This window comes from Cebus imitator, unplaced genomic scaffold (genome assembly GCF_001604975.1).
Source record: "Cebus imitator isolate Cc_AM_T3 unplaced genomic scaffold, Cebus_imitator-1.0 Scaffold355, whole genome shotgun sequence".
Taxonomy (NCBI): domain Eukaryota; kingdom Metazoa; phylum Chordata; class Mammalia; order Primates; family Cebidae; genus Cebus; species Cebus imitator.
In genome coordinates, this window is record NW_016107670.1 from 545,063 (window position 1) to 565,876 (window position 20,814).

General features: G+C 38.2%; 1 protein-coding gene across 6 annotated transcripts in view; it reads left to right on the forward strand.

The window, feature by feature from the left end:
* The window catches only part of CUNH9orf85 (chromosome unknown C9orf85 homolog), a 165,285-nt gene that overhangs the window by 39,366 nt on the left and 105,105 nt on the right, over positions 1-20,814 (forward strand). The window contains exons 3-4 of one of the 6 annotated variants that reach the window (XM_017506390.2): positions 15,563-15,676; positions 17,357-19,263. The exons of 4 other annotated variants lie outside the window; for them this stretch is intronic. In XM_017506390.2, the coding sequence (XP_017361879.1) occupies positions 15,563-15,676; positions 17,357-17,504 (262 nt within the window). In that variant the 3' untranslated portion in view covers positions 17,505-19,263. Of the gene's footprint in view, positions 1-15,562; positions 15,677-17,356; positions 19,264-20,814 lie in introns of those variants that run through there. One more of the 6 variants, XM_037730612.1, reaches the window with a different exon arrangement.

Here is a 20,814-nt window from a genome sequence, read left to right on the forward strand (position 1 = left end):
AAAAAAAAAAGAAAGAAAAAGATAAGCTCATAAAGATAAAAAAAATAAAAAGCACCATGACCAGCTGCCACTCTTGTTTTATATACTGCCCTTTAATCAGAAGTCAGCACAATATGTACTAGGGGCACCCCACCCATTTCTTAAGGCCAGTACCTGCTACTCCCTGATGGAGGGCTGCAATGATGGTGTCAGCACCTTCCTTGACACGGGGTGGCACAAACATTGTTAGACCTGAATAAGAAGGTTCAGACTTTAAGATTATTCACATATGTAAGAATTAGGGTTCAGGAAATGTCTAAATCTTTTTGTATAAAATTTTATTTTTCAAGTGCCTTCGTTTTTACTTTCGAAAAAGAACCTCAAAATGAAAACCATTCATTACCATTTCTGGTCAATCCCAGGTCACTCATGAACACTGTAAATAATCTCAATATGGAGCTGAATTATTGGAGAAACCAGAGATCTTATAAACATAAAACAGCCCTGGTCAGTAATACCTATGAAAAAAGTAATGTAAAAATATATTAAATAATTTATATAAATCTTAAGGAAGGAATCTTGATATTTTTATACTTAAGTCATTATAGACATTTATATATTTTCCAGGTACTAGAAATATAAATGTTTAAAAGATTTTGGCCCCTTTCTCAAGCACTGCAAGGCCAGATGAAATTAGTTCTTTTCTTTATTCTGGGCTCAGAAGGATTATACTTCTTACCCAAGACAAAAAAGTAAAGCAGATGGAGTTAAGGTTCAAATGCAAATTGATTAGATTCCAAAGCTTTGTTTTCCTTTTCTCTCACTGAGTTCTCAGCATTGTATTATTCAATTCAAAAGGTCCTTTTCTCCTCTTCACCTGGACCTAATGCTTCATTAATTTTTACAAAGGTCACCTATCTTGTTTATGGCCATTGTCTACTGTTGAGTAACACATACACGACAGAGTGCCAGCCTGCTTTTATTTTTTAATACATATACCTGTGGAACGACAAATAGATTTTGCTTTCAGGCCCTGAAATGCCTATGCTGGAACCTAGAAACCTTTTTTTGACTTTTATTTCAGGTTACCAAACAACCTTTTCTCCTATTAATTTAGAAATGTAGTAGGCAAATACTCCCATTTATATGAGAATCTTGAGCCTGCTTCTTTTCTCTTTCCACCTATTAAAAAAAAATCACCAGCATTATAATGTTAGCTTATGTTTCACATTGCCATAGTAGTAGAAAAGAAAAGAGAAGCTGGTATAAAACAGCAACGGTCCTCAAACAGATTGGGGTCTGAGCTTGGAATTGGACCTGTGAATTCTTCACATCAGTGGTTCTCAAATAAAGAGGTAGGTTGGGGGTAGAGTTTGTCCCTCAGGAAGGGTGCTACTGACACATAATGTAAAGAGACCAGGCATGCTGCTAAACATCTCACAGTTCACAGGACAGCCTCCTGCCACAATAAAGAAATGTCCAGCTCAACATGTCAAGACTGTCTTGGTTGAGAAGCCTTGTACTGTACCAAATAGATACCCAACAAAGCTAAGGCACTGAAACATTCTGTATCTTAGTTGAGTATATCTTTGTATCTTATCAAACTTTTCAGCTGTCAAATTCTTTAATACAACAAAAGCTTATCCAGGAGTCCAGTGAATATAGCAGGCTAAAACAGAAGTGCCCTAAGTGAGGAGAAGGGAGTCCAGACCTTAAATGCTGTGTGATAAATGTGAAAGTAGATTTCATCATAAAAATATTTCCAGTGAAGGAGGAAAGAGCTAATATAACCTTCCTTGGAACCAGCGTTACTCTAGAAATGTCTGGCCTGAGAGTTTCATGTCATGAGGGTGCTTTATTCCTTAAGCAACTGTTCCTTTTCGTTAAATATTTTAATTGAACAGAGTTACTCCCCTGGCCCTCACATCCAGGTATTTAACTCCTCCTGATTTATTGCCTCTCAGCTTTTATTCCCACTGATTGCTACCTCTTATCTATTCATACTTTGTTGTGTTGAATAAGTAAATTATTCTCTCTCTTTGAAATTTATCATTGCATCTCATATCACCTCTACTCAAATACCTCTGTGGGTTCAGAGTTGACTAAACCAGTGATTTAAAAAAAAAGTTGGAGCGGGAGGCAGGCACAGTGGCTCATACCTATAATCCCATCACTTTGAGAAGCTAAGGCAGGAGGATCACTTGATTCTAGGAGTTCGAGACTAGCCCGGGCAACATAACAATACTTTGTCTCTACAGATAATTTAAAAAATTAGCCAGGCATGCTGACACACACCCTTATCCTAGCTGCTGGGGAGGCTGAGGCTGGAGGATCACTTGAACCTGGGCAGTCAAGGCTGCAGTGAGCTGTGACCACACCACTGCACTCTGGCCTGGGTGGCAGAGAAAAAAAAAAAAAAAAAACACCATATTTTATATAAATTGACTCAAGGGCTCCAGTGGTGATGGGTGGGACTCCAGCATCTGGAGGCTAAGAGAGCTTTGTCACCAGAGAAGTTCTGCTTTTATAGGTCTACCATAATATGAGAGTTGGCTGGGGGGATTGGTTGGTGGTGGCGGGGGGTGATCCTCTGGACTGTAGGGAAAAAGGTGATGCTGTTTGGGAGAAAATGAGATAGGGGCTTGAGATGTTGCCAAATAGATTATGTTACAGGACAAGGGTCCCAATCCAGACCCCAAAAGAGGGTTCTTGGATCTCGTGAAAGCAAGTTTCTTAAAAAAGTAGACGAATAAAAGAATGGCTACCCTTAAACAGAGTAGCCCCGAGGGCTGCTGGTTGCTCATTTTTATGGTTATTTCTTGATGATATGTTAAACAAGGGGTGGATTATTCATACATCCCCTTTTTAGACTATGTAGGGTAACTTCCTGGCGTTGCCATGACATGACATTTGCAAACTGTCATGGTGCTGGTGGGAGTGTAGCAGTGAGGACGACCAGAGGACATTCTAGTGGCCATCTTGGTTTTGGTGGTTTTTAACCGGCTTCTTTACTCAACCTGTTTTATCAGCAAGGTTTTTATGACCTGTGTTTTGTGCTGATGTCCTATCTTATTCAGTGACTTAGAGTTCCTTAATAACTGCCTGGGAATGCAGCCCAGTAGGTTTTGGCCCCATTTTACCCAGCTCCTATTCAAGATGGAGTTGCTCTGGTTTACACACCTCTGACGATTATGCCACCATAATGCTGCCCTCCTAGCCATGTGCTTGCCCCCTCTTTGCTACAAAGCTGTCTTCTTTTTTTTTTTTTTTTTTTTTTTTTTTTTTTTTTTTTTTTTTTTTTTTTTTTTTGAGACGGAGTTTCACTCTTGTTACCCAGGCTGGAGTGCAATGGCGCGATCTCGGCTCACCGCAACCTCCGCCTCCTGGGTTCAGGCAATTCTCCTGCCTCAGCCTCCTGAGTAGCTGGGATTACAGGCACGCACCACCATGCCCAGCTAATGTTTTGTATTTTTAGTAGAGACGGGGTTTCACCATGTTGACCAGGATGGTCTCGATCTCTTAACCTCGTGATCCACCCGCCTCGGCCTCCCAAAGTGCTGGGATTACAGGCTTGAGCCACCGCGCCCGGCTGCTGTCTTCTAACTAAATTAGCTAAACCAAGACCTTAAAGATAATGTTTTATAAGCCAGCCCCTTTCCTTTTTTAATCTCTATTTTTAAAGGAAAGAATTTCTATACCCCTAAAATGTTGCTTAATAGAGTATCACTGTCCTCATTTTTCAATGAAAACAAATTAGTGGACAGAGAGATGTATTAACCAGTTTATGATTAAATTTGTGATAGTTTCTTGACTCAATCCTTGGCACTGGATGATTGTATGTCTCTATCAATTGGCATTCATTTCTTATATTTGTTCATTGATCAAGCACTCAAGGGAACAAGAGTCTCCTTAAACTAATTGTAATCACAATTTAGATAGGTTATGTTAAAAGAAAACTTTAGACAAATTAAATTTAACAGAGTTTAATTAAGCAAAGAATGATTCAAGAATCAGGCAGCCCCCAGAACCGGAATAGTTTCAGAGCAACTCTCAGGGCCACCACGTGGTTCAGTAATATTTTTGGACAGAAAAAGGAAAGTGACCTTACAGAAAACTGAAGTACATAAACATTTGGATTGGTTACAGCTTGGCATTTGCCTTATTTGAACCTACTTTGAATACTTGGCAGACTGCAGTTGGCCAAGACTTGGTTACTCTTACAATAGTAGGTTACAGTCAGTTTACACATCAAGTTAGGTTACAGTTCAGTATATACAGAGAAACCTTTAGGCTAAACTTAAAATATGTACCCTGGCACATTAGGCCAAATTTAATTTATCAGTAGATTCCATCTGTAACCATGCAGGCTGTACTTGTTCTCAGTGTTTAAAAACTGACCACACCACTCTCTAGGAGGTACCTGAGGAATAACGTATGCTATATGCAGTGATCAGTACCAGTTGAGTCCTTAATCTCCATGTAATCTGAATTTGTAGTATCTGAGTGGAAATCCATGATTTAAATGACTAATTTTATAGTCTGTATGTTTTAAACACTTTGACTTGCCTCCATTTTGATATGTTTGTAGTCAATGAAAAGGAAAAATGAATGGATACAAATCCATTTATTTTACAAATAAATTTGTAGTCAATGAAAAGGAAAAATAAATTGATTTTTTAATGCATTACTACATAAAGAATTTTTTCATGTTTTTTCTTCTTTAAAGAATACATTTATTTCATGATATCTGAACATTATATGCCTTATTGTGAGTCTTCTAATGACACAACTGTTTACATGCTAATAAGCATTGGTGTTTATCACAATTGGTAATAGGAAGGGGAATGCAAAAGTTTTTTATTTTTATTTTTTGGAGACAGAGTTTCGCTCTTGATACCTAGGCTGGAGTGCGATGGCATGATCTCAGCTCACCACAATCACTGCCTCCTGGGTTCAAGTGATTCCCCTGCCTCAGCCTCCCAAGTAGCAGGGATTACAGGGATGCACCACCACACCTGGCTAATTTTGTATTTTTAGTAGAGATGGGATTTCTCCATGTTGGTCAGGCTGGTCTCGAACTCCCAACCTCAGGTGATCCACCTGCCTTGCCCTCCTAAAGTGCTAGGATTATAGGCATGAGCCACTACGCCCAGCCCACAAAAGCTTTATATTTCATAATACAGTTTGAGCGTCCCAAATTCCAAATACAAAATGCCCTAAAATCTGAAATTTTTTTGAGTGCCGACATATGCTCAAAGGATATATGCTTATAGGAACATTTCAGATTTCAGATTTTTGGATTTGGGATGCTCAACTCTAAGTATAGTGTTAGCAAATATTCCAAATCCTGAAGGAAAAAAAAAAAATCTGAAATACTCCTGATCCCAAACATTTCAGATAAGGAGTTCTCATTTCAGATAAGGGATTCTTAGTCTATGGTAGGGTATAGAGAAGAGTCTTTGACTAGGTGAAATAGCCAAAGAGAAGTGAACAAAGTTCAATGCTTTCATGATAGAATATATGACAGGAAGAAACAGTATAGAATATAAAAGGTGTTGGTAAAAATTGAGTGTTTTATTTGTGTGTTTATTGCCTAAAGACTGACTTTTTTAAAACTAGAGACAGGGTTTCACCATGTTTGCCAGGCTGTTCTCCATCTCCTGACCTCTACCCACCTCAGCCTCCCAAAGTACTGGGATTAGAGTCATGAGCCACAGCACCAGCCAAGGATGACTTTCTATTGTTTTATGTTTACCACTTAAACTAACATAGCAATGTGATTATTTATCCAGTTGATTGATTATCAAGCCCCTTCCCATCCTGCCCCAAATTTCATCCATTATTTTTGTTATTAATTTAGGGTATCAGACTAAGTAGAAATAGAAGATGAAGTTCATAGCAGTTGTATTCATTATATTTTAAAGGTTTATTGGCTAAGAGAGAAGAATTGGCATTTTTAAGCATTGAGTTACATTTTGCACCAAGCTCCAGGTGATATCTCAATCTATTTCATTGAAATAAGTAATTATTAAATATCATTTTACCCAGTGAAAAACTGATTACTTACTGCTGCAAAGAATGTAATAAATTAGGAAGGAAAAAAATTGTTCTAAAATACAACAGGAGAAAGATATATTAAATAATTAAGCCTTCATTGTTAGCCTGTTCCTGTTTCTAGATGTGTGTGTACCTATGTGTAGTTTATTTGAAAAAATCAGGTTAAGTTTGTGATGGCAGAGGTTATTAAGATGAAGATAGTCGAAAAATAAATGCTATTTTCCAGAATCCAAGCACAATTAAAAGGTAGTAAATACTTCAACTGTAGTCCAGGTCTTTTGTTTCTCCTTCCTGCCCCATTCCCCATAAACACGGTAAAGATGGACTATAAATAGCTGAGAAAACCCCTATAGTTGTTTATGTTTTTCCTAACATGAGCCATGATACAGCATCACTTCCATGAATAAGGATTAGGAATGGCATTGAAGAGAATGTTTCTTAGATCAATAAAATACTTTCAGTAAGAACTGTCCTCTGGGATGTAGAAGTAGCTTTTGGTATTATAGAACCTTTACTGGTATTTTGGAAGTACAGTCATTGTACTATTTAAGGTCTGAATGATGTATCCTTTCTAGTGGAATTTTAAGTGTAAAAGGTTGAAACCAGAACACTTAAGAAGTCCCTTAAAAGTAGAAATCATATTCTATTAGTGGGAATTTTGAGAATTATTGCTGAAATTATTTAGATAATTTTTAGGAAGCCGGTGTGGTTTGGGGAAATAGGGTAAAAGGAAAGGAAAAGATCCCAAATACTTGAAGCTGGCCTGGCTAAGGACATCATTGAAGGTAATTAAAATATTTTACCCCCAAAATGTATTTCTTTGACATACTTTGAAATGGCTGCACTTCACCATCTTGACAGAAGTTGCTTTGCAAAGCTGTCTTAAGTGGGGAAAATTTGTATCCGTATAGAATCTCCATTAATGCAGTCATGGCCCCTCCCCTTTCTCTTTCTTTCCCCAGATCCAGAAGAGATTGAGAGCAGGAAACCTTTAAAAATCTCTCTGAGGGAGGCTCCTCTACATAACAAGACCACCTTTGCTGGCCAAGCCTCCTTCCAGCTCTGTTTTACCAGAATCTAAGCCCCCATTCTTTCTGTAACCTCAAGATGGTATATAAGTTAGAAGTTGGGTCTTCAGTCTGATGGCTCCTGTGTATGCACATTAAGTAAATTTGTAACCTTACTCCTATTGGTCAATCCACCTCTTGTCAATCATTTTTAACAAAACTTTAAGAGGCCAAGAGCAAGTGGCTGCCACATCATATATATTACATATTTTAACCCCAGAATTCTGAGATCAAAGTGGACAATTAAGATATTTGTATTAAATTTAACATTTTCAAACCTCTGTCACATATGTTGGATTCTAATTACAACCCGGTAGAAGTAGCAAGAACAGATAAGGAGGTGAAAAATTAGGTGACTTAACCTGTACACAGCTAGTAAACAGTATATTCAAAACTAGCATCCAGATTTTTAAAATTTCATAATCTTCTTTTATTTTAATGTCAGGTCCCTAAGTGGAGTTTTCCTTTTTAGAATGAAAATAATACCTGTTAGGAAACCTTTTCTTGTGTATTCTGTAAGCTCCAAGAAGCTGGACTGGATGTGAAAGATAATTTACTATAATTCACTTGTTGTATTAAGAACAAAATTGTCTCTAGGAAGAGTCAATTGAAGTTATATTGGGGAATATTACTCCAAACAGAGCTCTTAAGTTCTGAGCAAAAACAAGATTGTTAAGGACAACAGAAAGAAAGCTTGATTCAGGGCCGGGCGCGGTGGCTCAAGCCTGTAATCCCAGCACTTTGGGAGGCCGAGGCGGGTGGATCACGAGGTCAAGAGATCGAGACCATCCTGGTCAACATGGTGAAACCCCGTCTCTACTAAAAATACAAAAAATTAGCTGGGCATGGTGGTGCGTGCCTGTAATCCCAGCTACTCAGGAGGCTGAGGCAGGAGAATTGCCTGAACCCAGGAGGCGGAGGTTGCGGTGAGCCAAGATCGTGCCATTGCACTCCAGCCTGGGTAACATGAGTGAAACTCCGTCTCAAAAAAAAAAAAAAAGAAAGCTTGATTCAATTTGCAGTTATTTTAAATAGCATCCTTAATGTACAAGACACTGTGTTGTATGTTAAAGAAGATACTGAATTAATCTGTGTTACCCAGGAATTTACCATCTTTTAGGAGAGAGAGACTCCACAGATAACTTGGGCAGGCTGCAAAAAGTGCTAGGTGTGAGTAAAAGGAGAAAGAGATGCAGAGGATGCAAGGTAAGGCTGCAGAAGAATAAAATGAAACCAAGAGAGAGGTCTAGAAAAGACTTAAAGGTAGAAGAATGGTATAAATAATGTTTATAGGAAACCTTGGGAGGAGGGCACCAGGGAATGGAGGGAAAATGAACAAGAATCCCCTGTTGCATTTCATAAACAATGCAGATAATCCCGGGCTGTCTTTATGTGTCCTGTTTCTTGGTTCCACATAAATTATCATTTCTTCATTCATTTGCTCTTGTTACTTTTTCTTTCTTCTCATTGCATAACTTTTGGTGATCCATGAACAGTAATCAAAGTTGCCTATCAAAAGGAGGTTTTGGTCTATTTTGAATATACACTAAATGAAGAGAAAATAAAACTTGAAAAGTTGGCCTAGAGTTTGGATTTCTAGGTTTAAAAAACTGGGTTATTATTATTATTTTTGTTCTTTTATCAAGCAAAAGTAAACAGTTATATTCTACAGATCTTTTTTGTTTGTTTTTGTTTTTTGAGACAGAGTCTCTTTGTGTCACCCAGGCTGGAGTACAGTGGCGCGACCTCGGCTCACTGCAACCTCTGCCTCAGCCTCACGAGGAACTGGGAATACAGGTGCCCACCGCCATGCCTGGCTAATTTTTGTCTTTTTAGTAGAGATGGAGTTTCATCATGTTGTCCAGGCTAGTCCCAAACTCCTAACCTTAAGTGATCCGCCACAAAGTACTGGGACTACAGGCACAAGCCATGCCACCTGGCCATATTCTGCTTATCTGTCCCTTCATGTGTACCAGTGTGTGGCAATACACATTGGCCGTTTTTGTCGTACTTTTCAGTTCCAGCCTTTTTTTTTTTNTTTTTTGAGACGGAGTTTTGCTCTTGTTGCCCAGGCTGGAGTTGCAATGGCATGATCTCGGCTCACTATAACCTCTGCCTCCTGGGTTCAAGCAATTTTCCTGCCTCAGCCTCCCGAGTAGCTAAGATTACAGGAATGCATCACCACTCCCAGCTAATGTATTTTTCGTAGAGACAGGGTTTCTCCATGTTGGTCAGGTCAGGCTGGTCTCGAACTCCAGACCTCAGGTGATCTGCCCACCTCCGCCTCCCAAAGTGCTGGGATTTACAGGTGTGAGCCACTGTGCCTGGCCTCCAGCCTTCCTAATAATAGGCCAAGGCTCTGAAGGTTAATTAGTGATTTGAAAATTGTGTCATCACATTCCAGGAGTATTAAAATGTTCTAGAATGGAGTTTTAATCATTGATAGCTCATTGTATTACATTGTAGTATGTGATAACTATAAACTGTGGCTTTATTCTGGCCACAGCCATGGTCTTACTGCCTTTAAAGGTGAAAGTAGTAGAGAGCTTTTATTACTTCTATCAATGGCTCTCCAGTTCATGAACACTCCAGTTCATGCTTTGATTTAGTTTCCTGCTCTAAAATATTGAATAATATTTATTTTTTATTTTTCCTAAACTACACTTGGTCAGAAGTAAATATTTTGTACCCTTTATGAATTATTGGCTGTAATCCTAGTACTTTGGGAGGCCGAAGCTATATGATCCCTTGAGCCCAAAAGTGCTAGACCAACTTGGGCAACATTGTGAGACCCTGTCACTACAAAAAACAGAAAAAATTAGCTGGGCTAGCGACATGCTCCTGCAGCTGCAGCTACTCTGGGGGTCTAGGTGGGAGGATTGCTTAAGCCTGGGAACTTGAGGCTACAATAAGCTGTGACTACACCGCTGTACTCCAGCCTGGGCAATAAGAGTGAGACCCTGTCTCAAAAAATAAAATTAAGAATTATTGTAATCTACTTGACTACTGCATTTGCTTTCAAACACGTAATCTGGGACACAAGGAAGTGAATTGTGTAGTAACTTCTTATACTTAAGGTACTTAGAATTTGGGGATATTGTTTCCTTAAAAGCATTCTCTAAGTGGCATATCATGTAATCTCAGAGTAAAGTTTTATGATCTTGCTATGTTGAGTACGGATTACTTAGAGCCAATGCAGGAAAATAGGACTTCACAAAACTTCAGCAATGTTGAGTTTCTGTTTTGTACACTAAGGGTGGAGTACTGTGGCTCATTGTTTAGGAAAGTACCTCGTCATCACATACATGACAGTACTACAGCAGGAGCTGAATTATGTTAAAGGTTAAAGTGTAATAACCAGGAAATGAAGGTAGTGTCAGAGACTCGTAAAGAAGTAAAGTCTTTTATTTCTAGCAAGTAATAATCTATTTTTTGTCAGTCCCAAACTGAAATCGTAAGAAGGTAGAGGAGAAATTTTACTTCCTTCAAACTTTCCACATGTTGATATGTTTAATCATACAATGTAAAACGTTGTGTTGGCGGGGAGACCTGGAGTGTCTCTGAATCTGCTGTAATTCTAGGGGCTGTCTGATTTGTGAATCATTCATTGCCCAATTAAACTCCTTTAAATGTAATTAGGCTAAAGTTTTTCTTTTAACCTGTGTATTCCATAGAGAAATGAAAAGAAAGCAAAACTATTATTTTGACATTTCTAAAGTTTTCTTACCAATGGACTCATGAAATACAATATAGCCGTTTTTGAGGGAAATTTGGAAAAATTCATATTTAGTTGAATTTAAAATTTTTCCTTACCGTTGTAGGGAGGTTTGATTTTCTTCCCCCTAAGGTTTGATGTTTTGGATCTATAAAACAAACATAATACCTAGATGAGCAAGGGAAAAGGGCATACAAATTTTATTATGTGCGCACATGTGCATAGGAGTCATACGAGTATAAAAAGAAATGCAAAGGCCAAGATCGTTAACATTTTTGTGTCATCTTGATGTTACGGAAAGAATGGGAGGGGGGGCTCAGATTGTGGCAAAACAGTTATGAGTGGGGGGAGAAGAGGAGGAACCTGGCTAGCAAAGGCAGTCTTGTTATGCAGAAGAAAGCTCACAGGTAGTAGCCCTGCAGGGCCTCTGGCAAATGTTTTTGTCAGGGCTTTAAAGTTTTAGAGGTGAGTTAATCTTTCCTAGATCCGGACAAGGGCAGGCTTCAGAGAAAGCCTGTTTATGTCTGTTGTTTACTTCACTTTATTTCCTCTGCAGGTGCAAATCACTCTCACAAAAGACAGCTTTTCTGGGTGTTTGTGTTTGCAGGCCCACTAAACAGCCATCTCAAAATGTGCCAACGAAGCACATTTTGGGGTGAAATGTTTTGGTTTTCTACACCGTGAACCTTAGTAGAGAAAATACTCAGGAGTGATTGGAGAATTTATAAATGTTTTTTAAGATGTTTCAAAATACTGTATAAGTTTTGTGACAACTTGGAGTGCATATCTCTTATCACTAAAATAACATCTAAAATTTACCATACATAAGATCAAGATTCTTTGGATAGATAAAAATGTAGTTTTTAGGTGGGAGAAAAAAAAAAGCCTAAACTTTCGGAAGCCTGGATAAGAGTTTTGAAAGGGAAGGCACGCTAAGATCCCATTCTTGTGACAGAGAAACTAGAAGGTTGTAAAGTTCTGGTTGTACAGAAATAAAACTTTTATACTTTACATTTTTACAAACATTTTTACAATCTTTACCTCAGAGATGTTAAAATAATGATAGTTTTGCCTTCTTTTCATTTCTGTTTGGAATACACACAATTCCTAGAAACAATCACAAACATTTACAAAGAGGAAAATGTCACTTTTAAGTATATATGTGTATCCTTGCCTTGCTACAAGATAGGTATATTTATACTAACAGCCACTACCTTAAATGAAACCGAACTCATTTTTGGAAGGGATTTAAATTTGAAAAGAGCATACTTGTTTTCAGCAATAGAATGCATTATGTTCTCCGAATTGTCCATTATAATGTCTACCAGCAATTAAAAACACTGAAAAACCACCACTTGAATACCAAGGCAGTGTTACTTGGATGTAGGTCAAAAGTTCCAAATGATTGTAGCATAAGAATTTCTAAAAACCTTTAACAGATTCTTGGGACCCATCCCTGAGATATTGATTATGTAAATAATACATGAGTCAGGGAGTTTGCATTTTAATTAGCTATACAGGTGTTTGACTCTTAAGGAATCACTGTTCTTGGGTCTCTAGTTGGGCAGGAGAATGTCAAATCAGTATCTTTTGACTGCAGATTTCAAAACAAGGCATCCCATTTTAAGCTTATTTTACATGTAAATTTTAACACTAACAGTTCTGTCAATACTGTTTTATCCCTGCATTAGCAGTTTGAATAGGGGGGCTTGTTTACACCAAGGGTTTCTAATATGAAATATTCAAAGAAATGAAAACATAATTTTGTTGAGGCCTCAGATGATCATAATCAAGAGAGACTTTTTTAAACATTGTTTTAAAACTTTAAAAAATAGAAGTCAGAAAGTATTGTGGAAATACTCCTAATCCATTTGAGTTATTTAACTTTATCCATGTGTTACTGGAAAGCGGTCCTGATCCAGACCTGCAAAGAGGGTTCTTGGATTTCATGTAAGAAAGAATTCAGGGTGAGTCCTTAAAGTCCAAGCAAGTTTATTAAAAAAGTAAAGCAGCTGGGCCTGGTGGCTCGTACCTGTTGTAATCCCAGCACTTTGGGAGGCTGAGGGGGGTGGATCACCTGGGTTCAGGAGTTGGAGACCAGCCTGGCCAATATGTTGAAACCTCATCTCTACTAAAAATAAAAAAAAATTAGGCAGGCGTGGTGGAAGGCACCTGTAATCCCAGCTACTTGGGAGGCTGAGGCAGGAGAAAGGCTTGAACCTGGGAAGCGGAAGTTAACAGTGAGCCAAGATCGCACCACTTCCCTCCAGCCTGGGTGACAGAGGGANTAAGTAAAGGAATAAAGAAAGGCTACTCCATAGGCAAAGCATCCCCAAGGGTTGTTGGTTGCCCATTATTATGGTTATTTCTTGATTTTGTGCTAAACAAGAGGTGAATTATTCACGCCTTCCCTTTTAAACCTTACAGGGTAACTTCTCACATTGCCATGGCATTTCTAAACTGTCGCAGTGCTGGTGGGAGTATAGCCATGAGGGCAACCAGAGGTCACTCTTGTTGCCATCTTGGTTTCAGTGGGTTCTGGCTGGCTTCCTCGCTTCAACCTGTTTTATCAACAAGGCCTTCTTGACCTGTATCTTGTGCCAACCTCCTATCTCATCCTGTGACTTAGAATGCCTTAATCATCTGGGAATGCAACCCAATGGGTCTCAACCTCATTTTACCCAGCCCCTATTCAAGATGGAGTTGTTCTGGTTCACACACCTTTGACACGTGTATTCTAATGGAATCAAAATTTAAAATTTTTTATTGCATAGTAATTAAGTAAATCTTTCTGGAATACTAAAACAAACATACCAATATAGCTTAACAAATAAATGTTAATTTACTGTTCTATTTTCTAAAGGTAGTTTAGATAACTTTTTTGTTTAATATAATTTATCATCATGTATTAAGATAAATTTCCCAAGGACTTCTTTAGCTCCATTTTGTAAATTTTGATGTTGTATTTTCATTGTCATTCAGTCAAAATGTTTTCTTTTTTTGTGAATTCCTCTTTGATCTGTGGGTTATTTACAAGTGTTTTATTTAGTTTCTAAATATTTGAGCATTTTCCAGATATTTTCTGTTACTGATGTTTTGTTAATTTCACTGTGGCAGGATGATATATACTGTATATAAATTTCAGAGTTTTTTCTTTTTCAAAGAGGTTGAAGTTGGCTTTATGGTGAATATGGTCTTAGAGAATGTTCAATATACTTGAAGAGAATGTATTGCTCTTGTGGTACAGATTGTTCTAAAATGGTCATTTTTTTGATAATGTCCATACAGAATAAGTACGTCACAATCTTTATAATAATATACTTTCAATTCCTCCCTGCCAATTTTGTATTATTGTTGTTATACATTTTACTTTTACATATTCTATAAATCCATAATATATTTCCATTATTTTGCCTTTACACTCCCAATTCTTTTCTGATGATCTATACTTGATGTGAATCTTCCCATTTTATTGTTTCTTTTTAAGATCGTTTTGGTTATACTGGGTTGGTAGAACTACTGTATAAACTTTAGAATTAGCTTGCCAATTTCTGCAAAAAAATAGCCAGCTGGAATTTTAATAGAGAGTTCGTTGAATCTGTAGATCAGTTTGGGGAGTATTGCTATTTTCTGAATATTGTCTTTTTTTTTTTTTTTTTTGAGACGGAGTCTCACTCTGTCATCCAGGCTGGAATACAGTGGCACATCTCCCAGACATGCCACCACATCCAGCTAATTTTTGTATTTTTAGTAGAGATGGGGTTTCACCCTGTTGGCCAGGCCGGTCTAAAATTCCTGACCTCAGGTGATCCACCTGCCTTGACCTCCCAAACTGCTGGAATTACAGTGAGGAGGGAGACCCAAGCATCTAAGATCACCTCCCCCTTGACTTCCACACTGCATTTCAACAGAAGAAAAGGCTGGCCGACTGGCGCCTCATAAATCGCCTTCCTATACATGGCAGGCATTAAATGGGGGAATCTCTCTGGAAGGCATTGTTTTTACTTAAACAGGATCAAACCCCCACCCCACTCCTCCTCCATCGACTAAGACCCTGAATTTCACAATGTAATTTCTAAAACTGTAAACCCAAGACCCTTTCACATGTAATATCTAGAGTTGTAAGCCTATATGAAGGCAGAGCTTCTCTTTGTTAGAGGAGCTTGGCTGTTAGAGAAACATGTCACCTTGCTCCCGGCCAAAATAAATAAATAACCTCTTCCTTCATAGTTCGGTGTCCAAGAGGTCTGTTTCTCGCAGCTGCTCCTGCTTCAACAGGCGTGAGCCACTGCACCCGGCCTTCAATATTAAATATTTTCATATAAAATATGGGATATCTTTCCATATAGTTAGGTCTTTAGTTTGTTTCAGTGATGTTTTGTAATTTTCAGTGTACTGGTCTTGCACTTCTTTTATTGAATTTATTCCTTTATTCATTTTTAGATGGTTTATTGATAGTATGTAGAAATACAGTGAGTTTTGTATATTGATCTTGTTTTAACACATTTTTAATGACACTTTGAAAAAATTTTAAGAGTAAATATCCAGCAGTTTTATTCTGCAGCTGTAAACTGTTATCTAGAAATGCAATATAATTAATTTAGAGTGATATAAGATAAATACCTGAAATTGAAATTTAGGAGTTTTTATTTTTAGGCTTTTTAACTATACATTTAGAGACATCCTCTTATTTTATCAAATAAGTCTGAAATAAATATAAATCAATTAACATCTTGTTTTTTAGTGTTAAATGTTTACAAAAGACAGTGAAGGATTCTTATCACATAATTTGTAGACCATGTGCCTATGAACTTGAAGTTTGTGCAAAATGTGGAAAGAAGGAAGACATTGTTATTCCGTGAGTGTTTCCTTTTATGTTTAAATTTTACTTAGTTATTGATACATAAATTTCTTTTAAGAGATGATCCATAACTCTTAGACTTAAGTTGTATGTCAAACTAATAATAGACTTTTTTTTTTTTGAGATGGAGTTTTGCCCTTTTTGCCCAGGTTGAAGTGTGGTGGCGCAATCTCAGCTCACCGCAACCTCTTCCTCCCAGGTTCAAGCGATTCTCCTGCCTCAGCCTCCCAAATAGCTGGGATTACAGACGCACCACCATGCCCAGCTAATTTTGTATTTTTAGTAGATATGGGGTGTCTCCATGTTAGTCAGGCTGGTCTTGAACTCCTGACCTCAGGTGATCTGCCCGCCTCAGCCTCCTAAAGTGTTGGGATTACAGGGGTGAGCCACCACGCCCAGCTTAATATAGACTTTTGAAATTATTTTTCTATCATGACAATAAAAGTGAAACTTTATATTTTTTAAGAAAATAAAATATTCGTGAGATTCACATTCATTCCAAAGAATTACACGTTATTTAACAACCTTTATTTATTTATTTATTTATTTTTATTTATTTATTTTTTTTTTTTGAGACAGAGTTTTGCTCTGTTGCCTAGGCTGGAGTGCAATGATGTGATTTTGGCTCACTGCAACTTCTACCTTCCAGGTTTATGGGATTCTCCTGTCTCAGTCTCCTGAGTAGCTGGGATTACAGGCGCACACCACCATACCTGGCTAATTTTTTGTATTTTTACTAGAGATGAGTTTCACTGTGTTGGCTAGACTGGTCTCGAACTGCTGATCCACCTGCCTCAGCCTCCCAAAGTGCTAGGATTACAGGCATGAGCCGCCACTGGCCAACTTTTCTTTTTTTTTCCCCCAGACGGAGTTTCACTTTTGTTCCCCAATCTGGAGTGCAATGATGCAATCTCAGTTCACTGCAACCTTCGCCTCCTGGGTTCAAGGGATTCTCCTGCCTCAGCCTCACAAGTAGCTGAGATTACAGGCACACATCACCACAGCCAGCTAATATTTTGTATTTTTAATAGAAATGGGGTTTCACCATGTTAGCCAGGCTGGTCTCAGACTCCTGACCTCAGGTGATCCACCTGCTTCAGCCTCCCAAAGTGCTGGGATTACAGGTGTGAGCCACCATGCCCAGCCCAACTTTTCTTTTAATAGACATCATGTATTAATTTCTTTGACCTTACTGTAGTGACAGTAGTATTATAATTGATTGGATTTCAAGTTAGTATTCAGGGATCTTTTTTTTTTTTTTTGAGTTGGGAGTTTTGCTCCTGTTGCCCAGGCTGGAATGCAATGGCATGATCTCGGCACACTGCAACCTCTGCCTCCCAACTTTAAGCGGTTCTCCTGTCTCAGCCTCTCAAGTAGCTGGGATTACAAGTGTTCACCACTATGCCTGGCTAATTTTGTATTTTTAGTAGCGACGGAGTTTTGCCGCATTGGCCAGGCTGGTTTTGAATCCCTGACCTGAGGTGATCCACCTGCCTTGGCCTCCAAAAGTGGTGGGATTGCAGGAGTGACCCACCATGCCCAGCTGGATCTTTTTCTTTATACTTACTTTATTAGATTCCTGTAATCAAGAAATGTAATGGTAAAAGTTTTTTCAATCTACGTGGTTAAATAATGAAAGCCTGGGAAATAAAGAGAAATTTTCTATTTCATCTTTAGGTTCAATAATAAATCAGAAAAAACAGAACATATTGAAAATAGTCTAAGTTCCAACCATAGAAGAAGCTGCAGAAGAAATGAAGAAAGTGATGATTTGGAGTTTGATATTGATTTAGAAGACACAGAAGGAGACCATCAAATGAATTAATATCACTGTATTAAAAGTCGGCCGGGGGTGGTGGCTCACGCCTGTAATCCCAGCACTTTGGGAGGCCTAGGTGGGTGGATCACCTAAGGTCAGGAGTTCGAGACCAGCCTGGCCAACATGGTGAAACCCCTCCTCTACTAAAAATACAAAAAATTAGCTGGGCATGGTGGCTCATGCCTATAATCTCAGCTACTCGGGAGGCGAGGCAGGAGAATTGCTCGAACCTGGGAAGCGGAGGTTGCAGTGAGCCAAGATGGCACCATGCACTCCAGCCTGGTGACAGAGTGAGACTCTGTCTCAAAAAGAAAATAAAGAAATAAAGTCAACTAAGAATGTGAAATCCTGACCAACTTCTGTTTTCCAAAAGACACTGTGAAATCCTAGTGAGGAAATCAGAAAAAAAATTGACAAATTTCGTACATGAACAATATAAATTGTGTATACTGTGTTACCTAATACCAAACTAAACAAGATTCAGAATTGATGATAGTGTAAGAACTAGCTCATGTAAAATAAGATGACATTGTTATATTCCTAGGCTCAAAAATTAGTCCTCAGTGTATCTCTTTTGATAAATGATCTTAAATAAATGACTCAAAACCAAGGCCCTATCACTTATGTTTAATTGTTACAAAGCAAAAGAAGTATTTTCAAATAATAATGTTTAACAATTGTATAGCAATTCTTCTTTGTATTTTTGTGGTACCCACGACCAAAAGCCAGAAGGTAGAAGGATCATTGATCACCAATGGAAAGAGACTCTGGGTCGCAGCCCATTCCGGGTGGGGACCCCGGGAGGTGTGGAGAGTCTGGTGGAATTGATGCTCGGAATCCAGTCACAAGAACCAACTGGGAAAGACACACTATCAGCTGATTAACACGATTACAGTACCCGACCCAGCTGTGGAGTCAATTGCGAAACTCAAAACTGCAATCAATGCATTGACTATATCTGTTGGGACCATATGGGAGGATCAAAAAGCAATCAACTGCCGATTAGACCAGTTGGAGGAACTCAAACGCATAGTAATGACAAATCAAGAGACATTGCTTCATGCGATAGATGAAGTTGATCGGAAAGTTAAATTTATCCACGCTAGACCTACTATAGGGGAGCTTTCCCCAGTGCCGTCAGCACCCCCACCTCCCGCACAAACTGCAAGCAATCCATATCCAGTTGCTGAACCTGCAACACTGGGAAGATCTTCTTATCTAGCTGCATAATTGATTTAAAAAAAAGAGAGAGGGAAGACCCCCTTGGTGAAATATAGTGTACACTTCACTGCCACTGCCACCATCAAATGGGTTTTTAGAGCTTTGAAACACAATCTTTGTAAATTAATCAAAACTTTCCTGTGACCTACCTGCCTTCTACCCATACCGGAATTTGACCACTGCTACCCTAAAAGGCAAGATGGGCTTTGATAAAGAACGACTGCCTCCTCTTTAACAGGAGATGCTACACATCTCTGTACATAATTTAAGTTGGACTTTTGACTCTAAAACAGCTATAATTCAAGAAAATTAAAATCCTAATGGAGCTAAAGAATCTTGACTGACTGTTGCCTTTGATGTCCAAATAAGAGACTATTCTGAGTACTTAGTGCTATGCTTACTATAAGAATGGTAGTGTTTGTTATCTTTCTCCTGGGCTGGATAGTGGACTATATTTTATTATAGGCTTCGAAAAGCACCTGTAAGGCTGTTCATATTAATAACTTAATAAATAAATAGTATATGAAACTATTAAAAATTTTATGTCATCACAGTTTTATATATTTTTTTATATATCATCACATTTTTACCTTTTAATCTCCTACACAATGTACATATAGAAAAAGTGCATATAATTTATATAGTTTAATAAATAATTATAAAGGAAAGTTCATGCATTTATACACCTAGGTGAGGAAACTGCCAGCATCAGAAGACCCCAGCAATGCTCTCCCTCAGCAAAAGTTCACACTATTCTGAATTTTGATAATTATTTTCTTAATTTTTCTACTACCCATGTTTGTACTCCTAAACAATATAAATTAGCTTGGTCTGTTGTTGTTGTTGTTTTAACTGTTTTCTTTTTTTAATATTTTTAATTTTTTTTTCACTTTATTTATTTATTTAAATTTTTTTTGAGACAGAGTTTCACTCTTGTCGCCAGGCTGGAGTGTAATGGTGCGATCTCAGTTTACTGCAACCTCCACCTCCTGGGTTGAAGCGATTCTCCTGCCTCAGCCTTCCAGGTAGCTGGGATTACAGCTGCCTGCCACCATAAGCAGCTGATTTTTGTATTTTTAATAGAGACAGGTTTTCAGCATGTTGGCCAGGCTGGTCTTGAACTCCTGACCTCAGGTGATGCACCTGCCTCAGCCTCCCAGTGCTGGGATTACAGGCATGAGCCACTGCGCCTGGCCATATTTTTTATTTTATTTTATTTTTTTGAGACAGAGTCTCACTGTGTTGCCCAGGCTGGAGTGCAGTGGCGTGAACTGCCTCACTGCAACCTCTGCCTCCTGGGTTCAAGTGATTAGCGATTATCTTGCCTCACCCTCCTGAGTAACAGGGACTACAGGCCTGCACCACCACGCCTGGCTAATTTTTGTATTTTTAGTAGAGATGAGGTTTCACCTAATCTCAGGTGATATGCCCACCTCTGCCTCCCATAGTGCTGGGATTATAGGCGTAAGCCTGTGCACCTGGCCCTTAATTTGTTTTTTCTAATGTTGAGAGACATTTGAGTTACCTCAAATTTTTCCTGTTACAAACAGTACTAGTGTGAACATTGTTACATGTGTCTCTTGGTAGACCTGTGCATTTCTGTTAGTTATGTATCTAGCAGTGGTAGAGGGAATCAGGGCTGTGCGGCTTCACTTTTACTATGTAAGACAAAACTTTTCCAGAGGGATTTCGTCCCCTTTTTCATAGCAATGGATTAGAATTTCAGCACTCTGCATCCTTTCTAACACTTGGTATCAGACTTTTCAATTTCTCCCAGTTGGATATGTGTGCAATAATATCTCTTTGTCTTAATAATTTGTATTTCTAATTACAAATAAGCTTGAGCCCTTTTTTTGTGTTTATTGGCTTTTTCACTTTTAATAATAGATAATAGGGAATAATTTAAGTGAAATGTTATTTTAGAAATGCATACTGAAATTCTTAAGGATGTAATACCAATTTACTTTAAAATATTTCAGCATAAAAAATACAGACACAGATAACATTTCAGTGACATCAGAAAATAGTACCTGGGAATACATCAAAGTTTTCAAGAACTCTGTCAACAAGAGTATAAAATCTTTTTTTTTTTTTT